General features: G+C 45.1%; 5 protein-coding genes across 5 annotated transcripts; 2 read left to right on the top strand and 3 right to left on the bottom strand.

Moving 5' to 3' along the window:
- Nucleotides 1–1512: 1512 nt before the first annotated feature.
- LOC119948168 (RLA class II histocompatibility antigen, DP alpha-1 chain-like) lies at nt 1513–3982 on the bottom strand. Its single transcript, XM_038770100.1, has 3 exons — nt 3732–3982; nt 2642–2920; nt 1513–1710 (listed from the first exon to the last, which is right to left on the bottom strand). Exons 1-3 carry the CDS (start codon nt 3811–3813, stop codon nt 1568–1570), a joined length of 504 nt encoding a protein of 167 aa, XP_038626028.1. The 5' UTR covers nt 3814–3982; the 3' UTR covers nt 1513–1567.
- An 8469-nt stretch (nt 3983–12451) lies between these two features.
- LOC119948206 (interferon alpha-2-like) lies at nt 12452–13089 on the bottom strand. The gene has a single exon (XM_038770114.1). It carries the CDS (start codon nt 12998–13000, stop codon nt 12452–12454), a length of 549 nt encoding a protein of 182 aa, XP_038626042.1. The 5' UTR covers nt 13001–13089.
- Nucleotides 13090–14037: 948 nt separating this feature from the next.
- Nucleotides 14038–14706, top strand: LOC119948164 (interferon alpha-13-like). Its single transcript, XM_038770094.1, has one exon. The coding sequence runs from the start codon at nt 14038–14040 to the stop codon at nt 14704–14706; it is 669 nt and encodes a 222-aa protein (XP_038626022.1).
- Nucleotides 14707–18515: 3809 nt separating this feature from the next.
- Nucleotides 18516–19184, bottom strand: LOC119947822 (interferon alpha-13-like). The gene has a single exon (XM_038769433.1). It carries the CDS (start codon nt 19182–19184, stop codon nt 18516–18518), a length of 669 nt encoding a protein of 222 aa, XP_038625361.1.
- A 948-nt stretch (nt 19185–20132) lies between these two features.
- LOC119947800 (interferon alpha-2-like) lies at nt 20133–20770 on the top strand. Its single transcript, XM_038769381.1, has one exon. The coding sequence runs from the start codon at nt 20222–20224 to the stop codon at nt 20768–20770; it is 549 nt and encodes a 182-aa protein (XP_038625309.1). The 5' UTR covers nt 20133–20221.
- The last annotated feature ends 1343 nt before the right edge of the window (nt 20771–22113 follow it).

Here is a 22113-nt window from a genome sequence, read left to right on the forward strand (position 1 = left end):
CTGAACATTGCTGTCACGGGGGAGTCAGGCTCCGGAAAATCCACACTCATCAATGCTCTTCGGGGGGTGGGCCACGAAGAAGAGGGTTCAGCTCTTACTGGTGTGGTGGAGACCACCAAGGAACCCACATGTTATCAACATTTAGATGTGAACTACTGGGATCTCCCCGGCATTGGGACCCCCGACTTCCAAACTGGCTCATATCTGGAGAAAGTAGCATTCAACCGCTACGACTTCTTCATCCTGGTGGCTTCCGAGCGGTTCACGTCCAACCACGCGGACTTGGCTCATGAGATCAGGCAGATGGGGAAGAGATTCTACTTTGTCCGGACCAAGGTGGACATGGACCTGGAGAACTGCAGGATCAGAAAACCCAAATCCTACAATGCGGACCGGATCCTGCGGGAAATTCGGGAGGACTGTGTAAAGAAACTCCAGGATCGGGGGGTGAAAGAGGTCCAGGTCTTTCTGATCTCCAGCTTTGACCCCCCACTCTACGACTTCCCCAAACTGGAGGAGGTGCTGAAGAAAGAGATCCCAGCTCACAGGATTCATGCCCTCAAACTGGCCATTTGCAAACTCAATCCAGGGAAGAAGTCAGAGGTTTACACTTACCTGTGATGAGAACAATGCTTATCATCTAAGGGCATACAGTAAGCACTGAATAAATAGCACTGATTGATGGATTGATGGAAGTGCTGTGGGGCACAGAGGGTGGTGAATATAAATACCATTGATTGATTGATATTGTATTGTACTCTCCCAAGTACTTTGTAGAATGCCCCGCAGACAGTAAACACCACTGATTGATTGATTGGTATTGTATTGTTTTCTTCCAAGTGTTTAGTTCAGTGCTCTGTACAGAGTAAGCACCCATTAAATACCATTGATTGATTGATTGATATTGTATTGTACTTTCTCAAGCACTTAGTACAGTGCTCTGAACACAGTATGAGCTCTAGAAATACCATCGATTGGTTGATGGATTGATAGTGTAGTGTTTTCTCCCATGTCCTTAGTCTAGTGCTCTGCACAATGTAAGCACCCATTAGATATGATTGATTGATTGTAGATCCTACTGGCAGTGAAGTTCACCTACTGGTTATGTACATGTGACTGAAAAGTTCTGTGAACACACAAAGATTTTCCCTTCCTTGCAGCAGCACAAAAGCGTTGTTTTTACTGTTGCTTCCTTGTCTCACAATCTCATTCCACTCATTCTGCTGGACCATCAGGAACCCCTCCCTCACCCGGCCAGCAGTAAAGCAGCAAGAAAACAAATCAAAGGGGCAGGAGAAGGCAAAGACAGGCACCCAAACTAGAGAGAAATGCAAGGTGTCTTTTGAACCAATATCTTTTCCTCCCAGCATTCACTGGGGTGTTGCTAAAATGAACAGAAAAGAGCCTTATATTTCTTCCTCATATTGGTGCCTCACAATATGCACCCTGAAGTTACTAAAGAACTGACTCGTGGACTAAAAAGTGGTAAACCCACCAAGATTTATTTCCAGTTCAATGAGAACTGAGTTCTTCATGGCAGTAGTTCTCCAAGTCACAGGGGGTTCCATCAAGGCATAGGATCTCTGGTTGGGAACATGCTTCTTTTAACAAACATGATGATTGGAATGAAGTTCCAGAGAAGCATGATCATCCCTAGGACATAGCCCAGGATTTCTGCAGCTTCCAGTATTTGGATAAATCCACTAGGCTCTAGGAGAAAGAAGAGCCCAGGGTTAGAGGTGGGAAGTTGGTGAGCAGGGGGGATATTGGGTTCTCAGAGAGTAATGGGGTTCAGAGAGGGGAGCTGGGGGCTTGGGCCAGTGCCTTGGCTGCCACAAGGTGGGTCGGACTTAGGCTAGTACATGATGTTTGGAGCCTCCTCAGGCCAGGGAGCAGGGGTGAGGGTGTGTGTGACCCCGGCAATTTCCGCAGGCTGGCAAAACTAGAGTTAGCTAGGTTGCTCCTAGCTCAGCCCAGAAAGAGATTTGGGATAGGGGCCGGAAGGTGACTTTGTCTCTGATTAGATGCTTTGTCCCTAGGAGGATCAGGCACAGGGGAAGCCGAGGTCTGGAGTTCTGGTTCCTAGTTCAGTGGGGTAGGAGTATGGTTTAATAATAATAATGATGATTTTGGTATTTGTTTAGCACTTACTATGTGCCAAGCACGGTTCTAAGCACTGGGGTGGGGGGCGGGGGGGGATACAAGGTAATCAAGGTTGTCCCTCATGGGGCTCACAGTCTTCATCCCCATTTTCCAGATAAGGGAACTGAGGCCCAGAGAAGTCAAGTGACTTGCCCAAAGTCACACAGCTGACAAGTGACAGAGCCAGGATTAGAACCCATTACCTCTGACTCCCAAGCCTGGGCTCTTTCCACTGAGCCATGCTGCTGAGTGGATAGAGCATGGGCCTGGAAGATGGAAGGACCTGGGCTCTAATCCCGGCTCCGCCACATGTCTGCTGTGTGACCTTGGGCAAGTCATTTCACTTCTCTGGGCCTCAGTTACCTCATGTGTGGGACAGGGACTGTAACCAACTCCAGTGCTTAGAACTGTCTTTGGCACATTGTAAGCGCTTAACAAGTATCATAATTATTATTAATTATTAGAAGCAAAGTGAGGGCTGGAGGAGAGGCAAGCGTACCCCAATGCACGAGAAGCATCTTCTTAAGCCCCAAATGGTCCATTTTATGGTTGAAAGAGTCACTGACAGAGGAGCTGATGAGGAGGTTATAAAACTTGCAGAAAGGATGGTAAAACCAAAGCAGGCAGTTGGACTCCAATGCACCTTCGATCACTGGCTCCCTGTCGTGCAGCCATGTGATGCTGAGAATCAGGGAAGAGTTGGCAATAGAACAGATCAGGGTGTCAGCCTGTCCCAGTTCCTTGAAGCTGCTAGGGAACACAGTCACTTGGAGATTCTCTGGGGTGGGGAGAAGAGGACAAGGAATGTGTCTGTTACATCGTGTTGTACTCTCCCAAGTGCTTAGTACAGTGCTCTATACACAGTGAGTGCTCAAAGAATACCACTGATTGATTGATAGTGAAGCTCTGACTCAGGCCCAAACCTCCTGGGCCCTGCAGTTTCCTTAGAGCACAGCCCAAGACTTGCATTCTTCTGGGCCCCTGTACATCCTGGGGCTCTTTCATGCTGAGAGGCTCCTCCAAGTTAGGATTGAATCTGGTAGGCATAAATCTGGCCCAGTCCACAAACCCAGAACTTGAAGCTTCAGGGTCCCCCTGATAGAGTTGGAAGGGCACGTGCGTGCGGTGTTGGGGGGAGTTTCCAGGAGAAATAGAAGGGCTGGAGGAGGTTGGGGGAAGGGGGCAACTGGGAGAAGAGCAGAGTAGGAAAAAGCAAGGGCAGAGATGTGGATGGGGGGAATCGGAGAGAAGTGGGGTAGAAAGTTTCCTCTCTTCTCTAATCTTTTCCAAAATAGGCACCCCCCCATACACACACACACACACACACACACACACACACACACACACACACACACACACACACTTCCTCCAGCTCAATGCCCTAGGTGACACTTGTGAAAGCAGCTTCAGAGAAGCTTGCTGACCAAGAGAGCTCTACCCTCCCATTAGGAAGAGCCTGGTCCTCCTTTACAGGGGAACATTTACTGAACCAGCTCAGAGACGAAGCAGAGACCACCCTGGGTTCTCCCAGCCTCCAGGTGTCACCCCTCAACCTGGTCCCCCGACTCCCAGGTTCCCTCAGTACTCACCTCTGGGAGTTCCACCTTTTTCAGGGAGCAGAAGGATCACGAAGATGAGGGTACCCAGTGTCAGTGTTCTTCTCAGATGCATCTTCCTCTTGAAGGTATCTGTCGGGGCGAAGAGAAGACAATGATTAGAGGGCTAGATTAGAGAATGCCAGCTATGCTCAACCCAGCAAAGTTGCTTTCACATAGTCTTTGCTGGTGAAAAGTTGAATCACTCTGGGAGATGTCCCCACAAACCGCTTCTGCCCTCCTCTCCCTCGACCAACTCCTACAGCCACTTGGCTGAGACAACAGTAACCTCGGAGATGACATCACAGGTAAAGGTCTCTGTCACCCAATAATCAACTTGGAACCCTCATGTCACTTCCTCTCCCATTAACTGATGATGTACTGGAATGTCAGGGTGGGGATACCTTTAATTCTGAGGAACTTCTCTTAATAGTGATTGTGATATTTGTTAAGCATTCACCATTAGGGAGACTAGGCATTGAGGTTTTGGGGGGGTCATGTGACTGACATTTGGGGTACTCAAACTCTATGTATAGGGAATACTGGAAGAAGCAGTAGCCATCCTGATAACATCACTACTTGAACTACTACTATCCAAAAAAAAGTTTTTCCAGTTTCACCTGCTCTTCTTTATTTTCTCAAGTGAGAGAGAAAAAGCAAATACGGCAAGACGATATGAAATAACCAGGTAGATTTTCAAGTATTTGCTTCTCTGTGGCTTTGGGGAAATAGTATATATTTTAAATAATAATGATAATAATAACAATTAAAAATAATTATTTGATTTTATTCAAATTGCCTTTCTCTCATCAATTATCTTCTTTTCTAATTCACAACATCCCTGTGAGGTAAGGATAAGCAGGTGTTTTCCCCTTAATTTTGTTAGTTTAGAAAACGGAGGCACAGAGAGGTTGCCCAAGGTCACATAACAATCCTGTAGCAGAGTTGCAATGAGAATCCAAGCCTACGGACTCTCAGACCCACTCTCCACTAGATCTTGTTGCCATCACAGGCAAAGTATAATGAAGAGATTAGTCAATCACCCAGAAAATCGTTGCAAACAAACAAGACCAAAAATAGTGCTGGTTTTGACCAGAACTATCCAATCTGGCTGCCTGTCTTGATCAAATCTATGAGATCTCCTTTTCATTTTTCTTCTGTGGGCACAGCCTATGGGGTCAGTGCCACTGTCATAAATGGACTTCTTTTGACCTTCCAAAAGGAGCCCCACTTTGTCCCTCCAAGAGAAAGTCAGGCTGGGCTATATCCAGCCATCCACGGTGTGATCTGAAGAAGGGATATGTTGGAGCAAATATTTATAGAGGAAGTGGTTAAAAATGTTGTTAGTATAGGCGTCACAAGTAAAAGGGCTTTTGGTTTCAGAAACCCAAGACAGTTGTCAGTTGAAAATTACAATTTCAAGGCTAAGTAAAAGTGTAGATGGTAAAGTAAATAATGTAATAGCAGTGACATGCAGGTCAGCCTGGGGCTTAGTGAAGCTGTGAGTGTCAGCAAGCACAGACCAAGGCATCTTCCATGAGACACATATTGAATCCTTGAGGAAAAATACAGTTTTGTGCGTTAATTAAATCCACACCCTGGTAAGACAGTACCAGATCCCACTGAAGAAAGCAATAATATATATGTGAATCCAGATAGCACCTAAAGCTAAGAGGTAAAAGTATATAAGCATTTGAATTATATCCTAGATATATAAATGTTCATTCAATCATTGTCGTATTTATTGAGCGTTTACTGTGTGCAGAGCACTGTACTGAGCGCTTGGGAGAGTATAACAATAAACAGACACATTCCCTGCCCACAGTGAGCCTTCAGTTTAGAGATAAAAACTCACTGTTGCAGCTACAATACTGAACAAATAGAGCTTTCAAAGACAACTGTTACAATGCACTCCACTAAATCCCGCTGCATTATTCTGCATCAACCAAAAATTCCCTGTCATTGACTCCAAGGCACTCTCTCCATGCTCTCCCTTTTACTTAGCAACTGTCTTCTCCCACTACACCCAAGCTTGCAGTTTTCATTCCTTCTAAGCTATCGTCACACCTATCCTCCTGTCAGGAACTCTGTCCTCCTTCAAATCTGCCAGGCTATGGCTCTTTCCATCATCAGAGACCTGTTGAAATCTCACCGTCTCCTGGGGGCTTTCCCTGATTGAATCTTCTTCTCCCCAATCCATATTCTCCCAGCTGCCACCTCAGCCTTTAGGTACTCACAACGACCCATAGAACTTCTGTCTGTATCAAGTTAGGTACTCTACTATCTAAGCACTTATTTATTCACCTATCGATTTTTCCAATCTTTTTTACTTCCTATCTGAAAAAGATTTTGCCTCTGTATCCCCTGTCAGATTCTAAACGCCTCGAGGGCAGGGACCGGGTCTCCATACTGTGTCAGGCTGAACCGGGGAGCCCGCCACTTCAGGCCAAAATACCATCTCATGACTGTCTGAGCTAGCAGTCCCAGACTAAGCCCCACTTTTCCTCTGCTCCCCCTTCCCTTCCCATTGCCCCAACTCACTCCCTTCACTTTACCCCACTCACCGCCCAACAGCACTTCTGTATATATGTAAATATTTATAATTATAATTCTATTTATTTTTATTAATGAGGCATATATTTCTATAATTATATTTATTTATAATGATGCTACTGATGCCTATTTACTTGTTTTGATGTCTGTCTCCCCCCTTCTAGACTGTGAGCCCGTTGTGGGTAGGGATTGTCTCTCTTTGTTGCTGAATTGTACTTTCCAAGCGCTTAGTACAGTGCTTGGCACACAGTAAGTGCTCAATAAATACGATTGAATGAATGATTGAATAGCAAGGTGGAACTTGGAAATGGGGGCAGGGCTCCTCCCCTGTGACTGAAACTGCTAGACTTCCCGGGCCAGGAATGCTGAAGAAGGTGTCCCTCACCACCACCCCCCATGCCAACCAAATGATGTATGAAGGAGCGGGGGCGAGGCGGTGATTGGGAAAGCAGAATCTGGAATCCTGAACGGCCCGGAAGGGCAGCGGATCCAGACTTGAGGCAGCCAGCTGTGTTTCGCTCCTGCCCAGAGCAGAGTGTCTCTGGAACCAATGCACCAAGTAAGGGATCCTGGGACAGTTGAGCATCCCACTGCGCTCCCTTGGGGATGGGAGCTAAGAGCTTCACCATATGTAAATAATCAAATACAACCAAGACGTATATTCTTTCAGTTTGAATGAAAGCAGGGCGCCAAGCTGCACTAGTAAGGGTATTTCTCCCCAGAAGGAAGCTCAATTTGCTGTGTGGGAAAAACTAAATAAGTGCATTCCTTCCAAGAGAGAAGTTCAATTCTCTGCATGCCAATAACTAAATAAGTGTATTCCTCCCAAGAGGGAAGCTCAATTCTCCACGTGTGAATAACTAAATAAGTGTATTCCTCCCGAGAGATAAGTTCAATTCTCCACATGCCTAAATAAGTGTATTCCTCCCAAGAGGGAAGCTCAATTCTCCTCCTGCAACTAACTAAACAAGTGTATTCCTTCCAAGAGGGAACCTCAGTTCATTGTGTGAGAATAACTAAGTAAGCACATTTCTCCGGAGAGAGCTGTTCAACTCGCCACATACAAATAATTAAATAAGTATATTCCTCCCAAGAGGGAAGCTCGATTCGCCACAAGTGAATAACTGAACAAGTGTATTCCTCCCTAGAGGGAAGCTCAATTTGTCACGTGTGAATAACTAAATAAATGGATTCCTCCTGAGAGAAAAGTTCAATTCGCCACATGCAAATGACTAAATAAGTGTATTCCTGCCGAGAGGGAAGTTCAATTTGCCATGTGGAATCAATTTTGCATGGTTCAACCTTTTTGACTCTGGTCTCTGTCACTCTTGCCATGCTGATTCTCTAAACTGTCTCTGTGGGATGGGTGACACCAACTCGGTTGTATTCTCCCATTTCCATGCCCTGCATCAAATAGGTGCTCAATAAATACAATCAATCGGTTGATAAACTACTTTTAACTATGTTTTACTTTTAACTCAGTTGATGAATTACTTTTTTTACTTTTAGTCTCGGCTCCCAAAATAGTCATGTTTTTTTAAAACCACTCCTTGCCCCGAGCAGCCAGGAGGAGCAGAGATCAGATATGTATTGTTAAATGGGTCATTTGTTGGCTGTATACTATATCTGGATAATAACTGGAATCAAATATTGTCTTCTCTTCTTGTTTTAGAGGAATGACTCATTTGCTACCAATAATTTATCGATGGAAACCCTGCATAGATGCCTTAGCTATTTTTTTAATTAATTGGAATGTTTTGATATGTATAAGGAAATAAAATCTACTAAGTAATTAGAAGGTTAAAAGAGACTAAGAGTATGAAAGAGAAAAATCCCACCTTCTTCCTAGTGAAATCTTGGAATTGTGTGGGGATCTAATAGAAAAGATAAAAAGAAAAAGACAAAAAAAACAGCACATGGATTTGAAATTCTTCTGACTTGCTCTGTTTCAGAGAGTGTGTCTCCCAACTCTGTTATACTTTACTTTCCCAGGGGCTTGGTTCAGTGCTCTGCACACAGTAAGTGCTCAAAAAATACGATTGAATAAAATGAATCTCTCTCTGCCTCCCTCTTCCTCCCCTCCCGTAACACACATGGAAGCAACGTGTTGTAGTGGATAAAGCATGGATCTGGGAGTCAGAAGGTCATGGGGTTCTAATCCCAGCTCCACCACTTGTCTTCTGTGTGACCTTGAGTAAGTCACTTCACTTCTCTGTGCCTCAATTACCACATCTGTAAAATGGGGATTGAGACCGCGGGCCCCACCTGGGACAGGGGCTTTGCTTGTATCCACCCCAGCATTTAGTATAGTGCCTGGCACGTAGTAATCGCTTAACAAATGCCACAATTATTATTACACTGCCAACTGAATCGCTCCCAACACCATCACTGGATTGTCTACAATGCCACAGTGCCATCTACTGACCAATATATTCTTTTACACCGAGCATCAGAAGCTGATTTTCTGTCTAGTTCATTTTGACAGCATTTTTGTGTCTTTCCTGGTAATTCCCTAAAAATAAACCTAGTTAACCTCAACAATCAGAGCTGATTGTACATTAGAATACAATGGGTTTCCATTTTCTCCAACAGACTCAATGTTTAATAAAGGATAAACTCATAACTCCACTACCGCCCCTATCTCGCAAGACTGTAACCTTGGCACTGTCCTCTTTTTTTTTTTAATGGCCATTGTTAAGCTCTTACTATGTGCCAGACACTGTGCTAAGCACTGGGGTAGATACAAGCTAATCAAGTTGGACTAAATCCATGTCCCTCATGGGGCTCACAGTCTTAATTACCATTTTACAGATGAGGTAACTGAGGCACAGAGAAGTAAAGTGACTTGCCCAAGGTAATACAACAGACGTATGGCAGAGCTGGGAATACAAGTCAGGTCCTCTGACTCTCAAGCCAGCGCTCTTTCTACTAGGCCACGCTGCTTCTCAACCCTTTGACTCATCTGTCTCATTCAACCCACATATTCAATCTGTCGCCAAATCCTGTCTATTCCACCTTCATGGCATTGCTAAAATCTGCCCTTGACTCTCCATCCAAACTGCTACCCTGCTGATCCAAGCACTTATCCTATCCTACCTTGATTATTGCATCAGTCGACTTGCTGACCTTCCTGCCTCCTGTCTCTCCTCACTCCAATTCATACTTCACTCTGCTGCACAGGTCATTTTTTTCTAAAAAAAAAAAGTGCAGTCCATGCTTCCCTACTCCTCAAGAACCTCCAGTGATTGCCCATCCATCTCTGCATCACACAGAAATTTCCATAAACGGGCTGTTAAGCACTCAATCAGCTCACCCCCTCTTACTTTACCTCACTGATCTACCACAGCCTCCCTCGCACACTTCCCTTCTCCAGTGCTAGCTTACCGTGGCCCGATCTTGTCTCTCTCACTGCCGACCCCTTTCCCACACCCTCCCCCTAGCCTAGAACTCCCTCCCTTCTATATAATAATAATAATGACATTTGTTAAGCGCTTACTATGTGCAAAGCACTGTTCTAAGCACTGGGGTAGGCACAAGGTCATCAGGTTGTCCCACATGGGGCTCACAGTCTTAATTCCCATTTTACAGATGAGGTAACTGAGGCACAGAGAAATGATGTGACTTGCCCAAGCTGATAAGTGGCAGAGCTAAGATTAGAACCCACAGCCTCTGACTTCCAAGCCCGTGCTCTTTCCACTAAACCACACTGCTTCTCCATACACGCTGCACTACCACTCTCCCCACCTTCAAAGCTTTATGAAGGTCACATCTCCTCCAAGAGGCCTTCCCCAATTAAGCCCTCTTTTCCCAGCTCCCTCTCCCTTCTGCATCATCTATGCACTTGGATCGGTGAAATTTGGGCATTTGATTTTCGCCCCCCCTCAACCCTGCAGCACAGAGGCAGAAGAGCTATTAGAACCCAAGTCTGCTGACTCCCAAGTCTAAAGTTTTTGCTGCCAAGCTCAAAGTTGAAAAAAAAACATAGATGAAAGGTCAGATCAGAATATGATTATTAATCTTCTGGGAAAATATTTCAATACAACAGGTTCACATCTTCACTGGAAGTCTGAGAATCACCCACATGAACCCATAAACACTGATCAAACATCTCTGGCAGTACATGGAAAAATGGTTGTCATCTGGGTCTGCATGAAAGAAAGCATTATGGACTAGATGGCATTCATTCATTCATTCAATCATATTTATTAAGTGCTTACTGTGTGCAGAGCACTGTAGTAAGCACTTGGGAAAAGACAATACCGATTAGTATTGGTAGAGTAAATTGGCAATTAATTAATTGGTAATTGAATTAATTGGTAGATTTAAAAATCACCTGAGACAATCTACTTGCCCACACCAGGCACTTTTATTTTTAAATGGTATTAAGAGTTTACTATATACCAGGCCTGGTTCTCAGCACTGAGGTAGATACAATATTATAAAGTTGGACATGGTCCATTCCCACATGGAGCTCACAGCCTTAATCACCATCTTAAAGACGAACGTAACTGAAGCGCAGAGAAGTTAAGTAACTGGCCAAAGGTCACACAGCCGACAAGTGGCCTCGGAGATGGGTTTAGAATCCAGATGCTCAGATACCGAGTACCAGGCTCTATCCACTATACAATGCTGCTTCTTGGCAAATGGTGCACACTCTCCATTAGTGATTTAGAGTCAGGGCAGAGAATGATGTTCAATCCACTTGGAACGAGAAACAGAAAGCTGAATCGAGAGAGCTCGGACATCTTTTGGGAAGGATGGACCATGGCGTCAACATGATATCAAAATTCTGACCAAACGTATGGCTGATCAAAGAAGAGCAAGCTCCGTCTTTCAGCGGCATATCTGGCAAGGAGAATGTAATACCATAGGAAAAGCAAACAGGTGCTCTCCGGTGAGCTGAAATGAGATAATGGTAAATGGAGTGGGTGGAAAAAAATCAGTGTAAAGACACAAAGAAGCAAAAACTCCTAAGATGTGGCAGAGCTGGCTATAGTTAAGGTGCAGCATCCAAAGTTAGACCATCCTGGCCCAGAGACAGTCATGGAATTATGGCTGTGGATGCTTTGGGACATAAAGAGGGTGAACCAAAAAAAGTGACAGACGCTACAGTTCGAGAAAGATGATTCATTCTGACGTTTGGATTTCCACCAGCAGCGCACTGCAGTATGAGCAGGGGAGCCGAGGAAGCAGACTGTGGAGGTGATCCAGGGTTGCAGGCTGGTGGAATGAGGTCGACGGAGGGACAGGGGAGGAAGGCAGTTGGGTGCAGTGGGGAAGTCATAGTTTGGAGCACAGGTTTGCGCATCAAGAGAAGGTAGGTTGGGTTTGGAAACCAAATGGGCATGGAAATTTTTGAAAATTGGAGGAGGGCTAGAAATCAGAGATCTCTCGGGCGGGGCGGGGGGGGGGGGTGGTGTAGGGGAGAGAAGGCAGGTGAAGAGGCCATGGTCGCAGAGTGCAATTTCAAAGTTGGTGAGAGTAGAGATCGCACAGTGACAAGGGATGATGAGATTGAGTATGTGTCCAAGTAGCTGAGTCGGTGAGAAGGGGTAGAGAGGGAGGTTGTGGAGGTTATGAAGTGAGAGGACGAGGTCAGCAGGAACATCCACGTGGACATCAAAGTGCCCGAGGATCAGAGATGAGACGGAGAAAGAGAAGGAACATCAGAAAAGGATAAAAGTCATTCAGAAAATGGAGCCAGATGGAAACAAAATATTTACTAGGACCATGTTATATTGCAAAAATAGACAATTTATTTTGAAGAAATATACAAATACTATGAAGCAAAAAATTTGACAGTTATATAAATAAATAAATAGTGTATAAAATACAAGAACAATGTTATAATAAATAATAGTATAAATAGTTTACATTGAAGACTGCCTGAGACAAATTGGACTAATATCCTTCAAGGCCAGCTTTGGAATCTCCCTATCAGTATCATATACTCTCTGAAGGTTGGACAGAATCAGGTTGGTCAATGGTATTTTGTTTTGAAGAAAAATTGACTGACTGAACGGTGAATTTCCCCATTTTTTTTCTCCAGCTGATTGGGAAGTATTTGCAACCTTCCACCAAATGGAAAATGTATTGATAGAGATAGAAAGTGTACCTATCCGGAAATGAATCTAGATTCCTCCGAGTGAATTTATCCATCCTTAGTTCTGGAGCATTCCCATGAACTGGAAGATGCACCTCCGGATTTGCGCTCGGACAATCTCCCAGGCACAGCTGCTGTATTCCTTGTCCCTCAGGTAGAGACTTATGCTTCTGAAGTAACTCTTCAGGCGCAGTCGAAAAATGCCACTCCCCACGGAGGTCTGTTTCGGATACGTGTCTTCCTCCAAGCACACCTCCAGCTCTTCCAGCTGCTGATGAAGTCCATGGAGGAAATTCTCGACCTTGGCCTGGTCCCAACCAGTTTGGGAAAGATCTTGGCTGAAGATGGTGAAGATCTGCTGGAGCAGCTCATGGACGGCCACCGCCCGATTCCCCTCCTTGCGCAGTCCGGCTTCGACTACCTCTCGTGGGAATTGGAAGTCCTTCCTGTGCTCCAGACAGGAGAGAAGAGATCTTCCCTGCATTCCATCCAGCCGCTTTAAGCTCTGCTCCATGTCGGCTGTGTGAAGGAGGCTACAGCTCAGAGAGACAGTGGAGGTGGAGAAGAGCAGCACAAGGGCAATTTGTACCAAACCCGTGCTGGCCATGATGAAGCGTTCTGCTGCTGCCTGTCCAGCTGTGATGCTGATGTTGTGAGGCCGTTGTTTCTCTGAGTATCTTTCTTCTCTGGGTCTCTATTAAATGCTGGGGAGATGATCTGGGAATTTTTCAATTTTCCCTACCCAATGTGTGCTCCATTCCACTTTTGACTTTCCCTCTCTTTTGGGGTTACTTTCTGGGTTGCTCAATCAAGGAAGAAAGAAATTGGAAAAGAAAAGTGTCTAATGGCAGAGGATTTCAGGAACCCAGGACTCATCTTCTCAGGTGCCTGGTTTTCCTGGATAAAACTGACCCTAATTTCCAAAACATAGCCTCCGATTCCCACAAAGTGTCTTTGACTCAAGAAAAATATTAGGAGAATTTTCAGCAATGCCATCCAGTCAGGTAATCATATTTGTTGAGCACTTACTGTGTGCAGAGCACTCTACTAAGTCCTTGGGAGAGTACAATCTCACAGTAACCCATTCCCTGCCCACAACAAGCTTACAGCCTAGAGGAAAGGTAAGCTCAATGGATGTTTAAAATTGAAAAGGGCTCTTAAATGCAACTCCTACTGAGAATTGCAAACAAATCTGGATCAATCCCCAGCTGGGATTTGTGGGAGTTACTGTCACCCCAAGCGTTCAACAAATAATGGAACATCTAGAGCTTAAGATGAGATGTGGGATACATGCACTTTCCATTAAAAATACAATGAAAAAAATCTGGGCAAACAAGGGTTGATAATTCATTTCTCTAACACGATTTTGAATATTAGAATTAAGTTCTTCAGAACATAAGAATCTACACACTCACATCGAAGAGTACTTTATTCAGGTCTGATTATGAAGAAAACACCTGTCTTATTTTGCGACACTAAACTGTTACGGGTCTGTCCAGGGAGCATCTCTTAGGGAATCTTCTTTATTCTTTGGGAGCAACATTAGGAAATATTAATTTTGTTATTGCTGACAAAGCAGAAAGTAACCCAAAAAACGGAAATCAAAAAGTGTAAAAGAAAAAGGATAGTAAAGACAAGAGGGAAATGCCCAGTTCCTCTCCCACAGTATTTAACAGGGACTCAGGGAAGAAAGCTACTCAGGGAACCGGCTGGTTTGCAACATCCAACATCGCAATTGGGCAGGCAGCAGCAGAACCCTTCATCATGGCCAACCTGGGTTTGGTACAAATTGCCCTTGCACTGCTCTTCTCCACCTCCACTGTCTCTCTCGGCTGTCGCCTGCTTCAGACTGCCGACGTGGAGCAGAGCCTAAATCGGCTGGACAGGATGGAGGGAAAATCTCTTCTGTCCTGTCTGAAGCACAGGAAGGACTTCCAGTTCCCACGAGAGGTAGTCGAAGCCGGATTGCTCCAGAAGGAGAATCGGGCGGTAGCCGTCCATGAGCTGCTCCAGCAGATCTTCACCATCTTCAGCCAAAATCTGTCCCAGACCGGTTGGGACCAGACCGAGGTTGAGAATTTCCTTCACGGACTCCATCGGCAGCTGGAAAAACTGGAGGTTTGCATGGAGGAAGACACGGATTCGAGACAGGCCTCCAAGGGGAGCGACGTTCTACGACTGCGCCTGAAGAGTTACTTCAGAGGCATAAGTCTCTACCTGAGGGACAAAGAATACAGCAGCTGCGCCTGGGAGATCGTCCGGGTGGAAGTCCGAAGGTGCATCTTCCAGCTCGCGCAAACTCTCAGGAACTAGGGATGGATAAATTTATATGGAGGAATCTTGATTTGTTGCCGGACAGGAATGGCTACCATCTCTGGACTACTTTTTCCTACAGGTGGAAAAATAGTGAATACTTCTAAATGAGCGGGAATAAGTAGTGGGGGGAACCCATCATTCAGGCAGGCTATATTTATTGAAAAAAAAATGTGCCATAAGCTAATCAGATTTTGTGCCACCTTCAGAGCAAGCAAGATGCTAACACGGGGACTTAGAAATATCCTTGAAGGAAGAGCTCTACATTTGTTATCATGGACTTTTCTATTTTGACTATTTAACCCATTATTTATTATGTCTTTTATTTATATTTTTGTATTCTTTGAAATTTTATGAATGTCTTTTTATATTTGATAATATTTATATTTTACTTAAAATAAACAGTCTATCTTTTTAATATTCTACGGTCTTGGTAAAAATTCCATTTCATTCTGGCTTCATTTCATATTTATTCCAAATGCCTGCTCATCTATACAGTTTCAGAATGTTATTGTGAAGGTCCCCATTCTTTTGGATTGTGTTTATGAATGTGACTGTTAAATCCAGTCCACCTCTCTGACAAATGGCCATACAAATGGTGGAATTTGCAGGGAGGTGGAGAAGCTGTTGCTGATGGAGAGGGGGTAAAGGACTCACCCAGCCCAGGAGTGACAGCAGCAAAGAAAGAGGAATTTGACAGAAGGAACCTGTTAAGTGTGAATGTCTGGTGAAAATTTGGGCTAACCTTTCTCAGGCTGCAGAGTTATGCCAAGATGGTTCCACGATGGCTTGGTAGACTTTGCTCTACGAAATGTTATGCGAGCATAATCATTCGGGATGACCCCATTAAACGGTGCTTAATGGAATCGTCTGACGGGCTCGCTCCGAACTTTAAATAACAAGGTTGCCCTCTTGCCCTCTTACCTCCACCCCTATCTTGCCTCCAGTGTGAAACCGATCCTCCAGGGTCCCGGCCTGTCTCACAAACAACCCAGTCTCCATCTCACCCCAATCGGGCAGAGTCGAAACACGTTCCTCTTCCTGGGACCTGGGTCATCGAGCTCCAGGGTCCCACGAGTCTTCCCAGGACCAGGGAGCGGGTATCAGCAACAGCTTCTCAGCTTCCCTGCAGGGTCTGACACCTGTACGGCCATTGGTCAGAGAGGTGTACAAACACATCACTTCACCTATTTTCCTTATGTCACCCCAACCTTGGTGATTCTCTGTGTTTCACTTTTAGGTTTCTCTTCCCATTCTTTCATTGGAGATGAATTCAAACTTCCTTCCTCTCCCAACGTAGTGATTTCTATATTGCCCAAGTTCCATAATAAGCCAAAAATGAGTGAGGTTTTCTTCCCGGACCTCGGACGGCTCTACTTGGAATTTTTTCCTTCTTTAATATCTTCTGGGGTTGGGGTGCTACAGGAAGCTGCGGAGGAAGAAATTGTGTTGAACTGAAAGTTCATTCATTAACTTGTAATTCACTGAGTGCTTACTGTGTGCAGAGCACTGTACTAAGCGCTTGGGAAAGTACAATATAACAAGAAACAAACACATTCCTTACCTACAATGAGCTTACAGTCTAGAAGGGGAGACATTAACACAAATAAATAAATGATGGATATGCACAAAAGGGCTGTGCAGCTGGGAGGGGGGATGAATAAAGGGAGAAGGTATGGGTGATGCAGAAAGGAGTGGGAAAAGAGGAAAGGGGGGCTTAAGGAAGGCCTCCTGGAGGAGATGGGCCTTCAATAAAACTTTGAAGGTGGAGGAGAGTAATTGTCTGTTAAATTTGAGAAGGGAGGGAGTTCCAAGATAGAGGGAGGACATGGGCGAGGGGGTGGCGGCGAGTTAGACAAGATTGGGGTAAGGCACTGGGGTGTAAGGAAGGGGAGGGGGTGGAGGGCAGATTGAACTAGCAACTGGGAAGAGCAGATGCAGGGACAAAAGGATCGGACAAGGCAGCTTCAGCTTCAAGGAAATCGGGGGGGAGTGTTCTAAAAGCCACAGTGGGAGAAGTGGAAGGGAAGTTTTCAAGAGCAGAGAGAAGAGGGGGCAGGTTGGGCTAGAGAGGCTGAGGGGCTGGCACAAAGCAGGGTGAGAGTGGGTTTGCCTGGTCATCAAATGGGAAGCCAGTATGTGGTGCCACAACATTTTTCTTGCCCCTGTCACCCAGCTATGTATTGGCACCTCATCCTCTCTGCTCTTTAAAGGTCACCTTCCACTTCACCCACTGAGGCTCGTGGAACATTTTCCTTTTTTTCCTTGAGGCCGAATCTGCCTTGCCCAATCCTTGTGTCTCTGCATCTGCCCTCCCCAAACACCGCATCAATCCGCCTCCCCCACCCCACCCCACCCCACCCCATCTCCCCAGTGCACTTTTCAGTTCAACATAATTTCTTCCTCAGCAGCTTCCTTGGAAAAAATTCCAAGTAGAGCCGTCCGAGGTCCGGGAAGAAAATCTCACGCATTTTTGGCTTATTATGGAACTTGGGCAATATAGAAATCACTACGTTGGGAGAGGAAGGAAGTTTGAATTCATCTCCAATGAAAGAATGGGAAGAGAAACCTAAAAGTGAAACACAGAGAATCACCAAGGTTGGGGTGACATAAGGAAAATAGGTGAAGTGATGTGTTTGTACACCTCTCTGACCAATGGCCGTACAGGTGTCAGACCCTGCAGGGAAGCTGAGAAGCTGTTGCTGATACCCGCTCCCTGGTCCTGGGAAGACTCATGGGACCCTGGAGCTCGATGACCCAGGTCCCAGGAAGAGGAACGTGTTTCGACTCTGCCCGATTGGGGTGAGATGGAGGCTGGGTTGTTTGTGAGACAGGCCTGGACCCTGGAGGATCGGTTTCACACTGGAGGCAAGATAGGGGTGGAGGTAAGAGGGCAAGAGGGCAACCTTGTTATTTAAAGTTCGGAGCGAGCCCGTCAGACGATTCCATTAAGCACCGTTTAATGGGGTCATCCCGAATGATTATGCTCGCATAACATTTCGTAGAGCAAAGTCTACCAAGCCATCGTGGAACCATCTTGGCATAACTCTGCAGCCTGAGAAAGGTTAGCCCAAATTTTCACCAGACATTCACACTTAACAGGTTCCTTCTGTCAAATTCCTCTTTCTTTGCTGCTGTCACTCCTGGGCTGGGTGAGTCCTTTACCCCCTCTCCATCAGCAACAGCTTCTCCACCTCCCTGCAAATTCCACCATTTGTATGGCCATTTGTCAGAGAGGTGGACTGGATTTAACAGTCACATTCATAAACACAATCCAAAAGAATGGGGACCTTCACAATAACATTCTGAAACTGTATAGATGAGCAGGCATTTGGAATAAATATGAAATGAAGCCAGAATGAAATGGAATTTTTACCAAGACCGTAGAATATTAAAAAGATAGACTGTTTATTTTAAGTAAAATATAAATATTATCAAATATAAAAAGACATTCATAAAATTTCAAAGAATACAAAAATATAAATAAAAGACATAATAAATAATGGGTTAAATAGTCAAAATAGAAAAGTCCATGATAACAAATGTAGAGCTCTTCCTTCAAGGATATTTCTAAGTCCCCGTGTTAGCATCTTGCTTGCTCTGAAGGTGGCACAAAATCTGATTAGCTTATGGCACATTTTTTTTTCAATAAATATAGCCTGCCTGAATGATGGGTTCCCCCCACTACTTATTCCCGCTCATTTAGAAGTATTCACTATTTTTCCACCTGTAGGAAAAAGTAGTCCAGAGATGGTAGCCATTCCTGTCCGGCAACAAATCAAGATTCCTCCATATAAATTTATCCATCCCTAGTTCCTGAGAGTTTGCGCGAGCTGGAAGATGCACCTTCGGACTTCCACCCGGACGATCTCCCAGGCGCAGCTGCTGTATTCTTTGTCCCTCAGGTAGAGACTTATGCCTCTGAAGTAACTCTTCAGGCGCAGTCGTAGAACGTCGCTCCCCTTGGAGGCCTGTCTCGAATCCGTGTCTTCCTCCATGCAAACCTCCAGTTTTTCCAGCTGCCGATGGAGTCCGTGAAGGAAATTCTCAACCTCGGTCTGGTCCCAACCGGTCTGGGACAGATTTTGGCTGAAGATGGTGAAGATCTGCTGGAGCAGCTCATGGACGGCTACCGCCCGATTCTCCTTCTGGAGCAATCCGGCTTCGACTACCTCTCGTGGGAACTGGAAGTCCTTCCTGTGCTTCAGACAGGACAGAAGAGATTTTCCCTCCATCCTGTCCAGCCGATTTAGGCTCTGCTCCACGTCGGCAGTCTGAAGCAGGCGACAGCCGAGAGAGACAGTGGAGGTGGAGAAGAGCAGCGCAAGGGCAATTTGTACCAAACCCAGGTTGGCCATGATGAAGGGTTCTGCTGCTGCCTGCCCAATTGCGATGTTGGATGTTGCAAACCAGCCGGTTCCCTGAGTAGCTTTCTTCCCTGAGTCCCTGTTAAATACTGTGGGAGAGGAACTGGGCATTTCCCTCTTGTCTTTACTATCCTTTTTCTTTTACACTTTTTGATTTCCGTTTTTTGGGTTACTTTCTGCTTTGTCAGCAATAACAAAATTAATATTTCCTAATGTTGCTCCCAAAGAATAAAGAAGATTCCCTAAGAGATGCTCCCTGGACAGACCCGTAACAGTTTAGTGTCGCAAAATAAGACAGGTGTTTTCTTCATAATCAGACCTGAATAAAGTACTCTTCGATGTGAGTGTGTAGATTCTTATGTTCTGAAGAACTTAATTCTAATATTCAAAATCGTGTTAGAGAAATGAATTATCAACCCTTGTTTGCCCAGATTTTTTTCATTGTATTTTTAATGGAAAGTGCATGTATCCCACATCTCATCTTAAGCTCTAGATGTTCCATTATTTGTTGAACGCTTGGGGTGACAGTAACTCCCACAAATCCCAGCTGGGGATTGATCCAGATTTGTTTGCAATTCTCAGTAGGAGTTGCATTTAAGAGCCCTTTTCAATTTTAAACATCCATTGAGCTTACCTTTCCTCTAGGCTGTAAGCTTGTTGTGGGCAGGGAATGGGTTACTGTGAGATTGTACTCTCCCAAGGACTTAGTAGAGTGCTCTGCACACAGTAAGTGCTCAACAAATATGATTACCTGACTGGATGGCATTGCTGAAAATTCTCCTAATATTTTTCTTGAGTCAAAGACACTTTGTGGGAATCGGAGGCTATGTTTTGGAAATTAGGGTCAGTTTTATCCAGGAAAACCAGGCACCTGAGAAGATGAGTCCTGGGTTCCTGAAATCCTCTGCCATTAGACACTTTTCTTTTCCAATTTCTTTCTTCCTTGATTGAGCAACCCAGAAAGTAACCCCAAAAGAGAGGGAAAGTCAAAAGTGGAATGGAGCACACATTGGGTAGGGAAAATTGAAAAATTCCCAGATCATCTCCCCAGCATTTAATAGAGACCCAGAGAAGAAAGATACTCAGAGAAACAACGGCCTCACAACATCAGCATCACAGCTGGACAGGCAGCAGCAGAACGCTTCATCATGGCCAGCACGGGTTTGGTACAAATTGCCCTTGTGCTGCTCTTCTCCACCTCCACTGTCTCTCTGAGCTGTAGCCTCCTTCACACAGCCGACATGGAGCAGAGCTTAAAGCGGCTGGATGGAATGCAGGGAAGATCTCTTCTCTCCTGTCTGGAGCACAGGAAGGACTTCCAATTCCCACGAGAGGTAGTCGAAGCCGGACTGCGCAAGGAGGGGAATCGGGCGGTGGCCGTCCATGAGCTGCTCCAGCAGATCTTCACCATCTTCAGCCAAGATCTTTCCCAAACTGGTTGGGACCAGGCCAAGGTCGAGAATTTCCTCCATGGACTTCATCAGCAGCTGGAAGAGCTGGAGGTGTGCTTGGAGGAAGACACGTATCCGAAACAGACCTCCGTGGGGAGTGGCATTTTTCGACTGCGCCTGAAGAGTTACTTCAGAAGCATAAGTCTCTACCTGAGGGACAAGGAATACAGCAGCTGTGCCTGGGAGATTGTCCGAGCGCAAATCCGGAGGTGCATCTTCCAGTTCATGGGAATGCTCCAGAACTAAGGATGGATAAATTCACTCGGAGGAATCTAGATTCATTTCCGGATAGGTACACTTTCTATCTCTATCAATACATTTTCCATTTGGTGGAAGGTTGCAAATACTTCCCAATCAGCTGGAGAAAAAAAATGGGGAAATTCACCGTTCAGTCAGTCAATTTTTCTTCAAAACAAAATACCATTGACCAACCTGATTCTGTCCAACCTTCAGAGAGTATATGATACTGATAGGGAGATTCCAAAGCTGGCCTTGAAGGATATTAGTCCAATTTGTCTCAGGCAGTCTTCAATGTAAACTATTTATACTATTATTTATTATAACATTGTTCTTGTATTTTATACACTATTTATTTATTTATATAACTGTCAAATTTTTTGCTTCATAGTATTTGTATATTTCTTCAAAATAAATTGTCTATTTTTGCAATATAACATGGTCCTAGTAAATATTTTGTTTCCATCTGGCTCCATTTTCTGAATGACTTTTATCCTTTTCTGATGTTCCTTCTCTTTCTCCGTCTCATCTCTGATCCTCGGGGACTTCTGCATCCATGTGGATGTTCCCGCTGACCATCCCACTGACTGCTTCCCCTCACTTCATAACGGCCACAACTTCCCACTCTGATCCACCTCACCGACTCGCCTAATAATGATGGTATTTGTTAAGCGCTTACTATGTGCCAAGCACTGTTCTAAGCACTGGGGTAGATGCAAGGTAATCAGGTTGCCCCATGTGGGGCTCACAGTCTTAATCCCCATTCTACAGATGAGGTAACTGAGGCACAGAGAAGTGAAGTGACTTGCCGAAAGTCACACAGCTGATAATTGGCAGAACCGCGATTAGAACCCATGACCTCTGACTCCCAAGCCCATGCTCCTTCCACTAAGCCACGCTCCTCCTACGTGGGCACACACTCAATCTCATCATCTCTAGTCACTGGACGATCTCTACCCTCACCAGCTCTGAAACTTCACTCTCTGAACACAACCTCTTCACTTTCATTCATTCATTCATTCAATTGTATTTATTGAGCACTTACTGTGTGCAGAGCACTGTACTAAGCGCTTGGGAAGTACAAGTTGGCAACATATAGAGATGGTCCCTACCCAACAGCGGGCTCACAGTCTAGAAGGGGGAGACAGACAAGAAAACAAAACATATTAACAAAATAAAGTAAATAGAATAGTAAATATGTACAAGTAAAATAAATAGAGTAACAAATCTGTACAAACATATATACAGGTGCTTTGGGGAGGGGAAGGAGGTAGGGTGGGGGGATGGGGAGGGGGAGAGGAGGGGGCTCAGTCTGGGAAGGCCTCCTGGAGAAGGTGAGCTCTCAGTAGGGC

Source organism: Tachyglossus aculeatus, chromosome X4 (assembly GCF_015852505.1).
Source record: "Tachyglossus aculeatus isolate mTacAcu1 chromosome X4, mTacAcu1.pri, whole genome shotgun sequence".
NCBI lineage: Eukaryota > Metazoa > Chordata > Mammalia > Monotremata > Tachyglossidae > Tachyglossus > Tachyglossus aculeatus.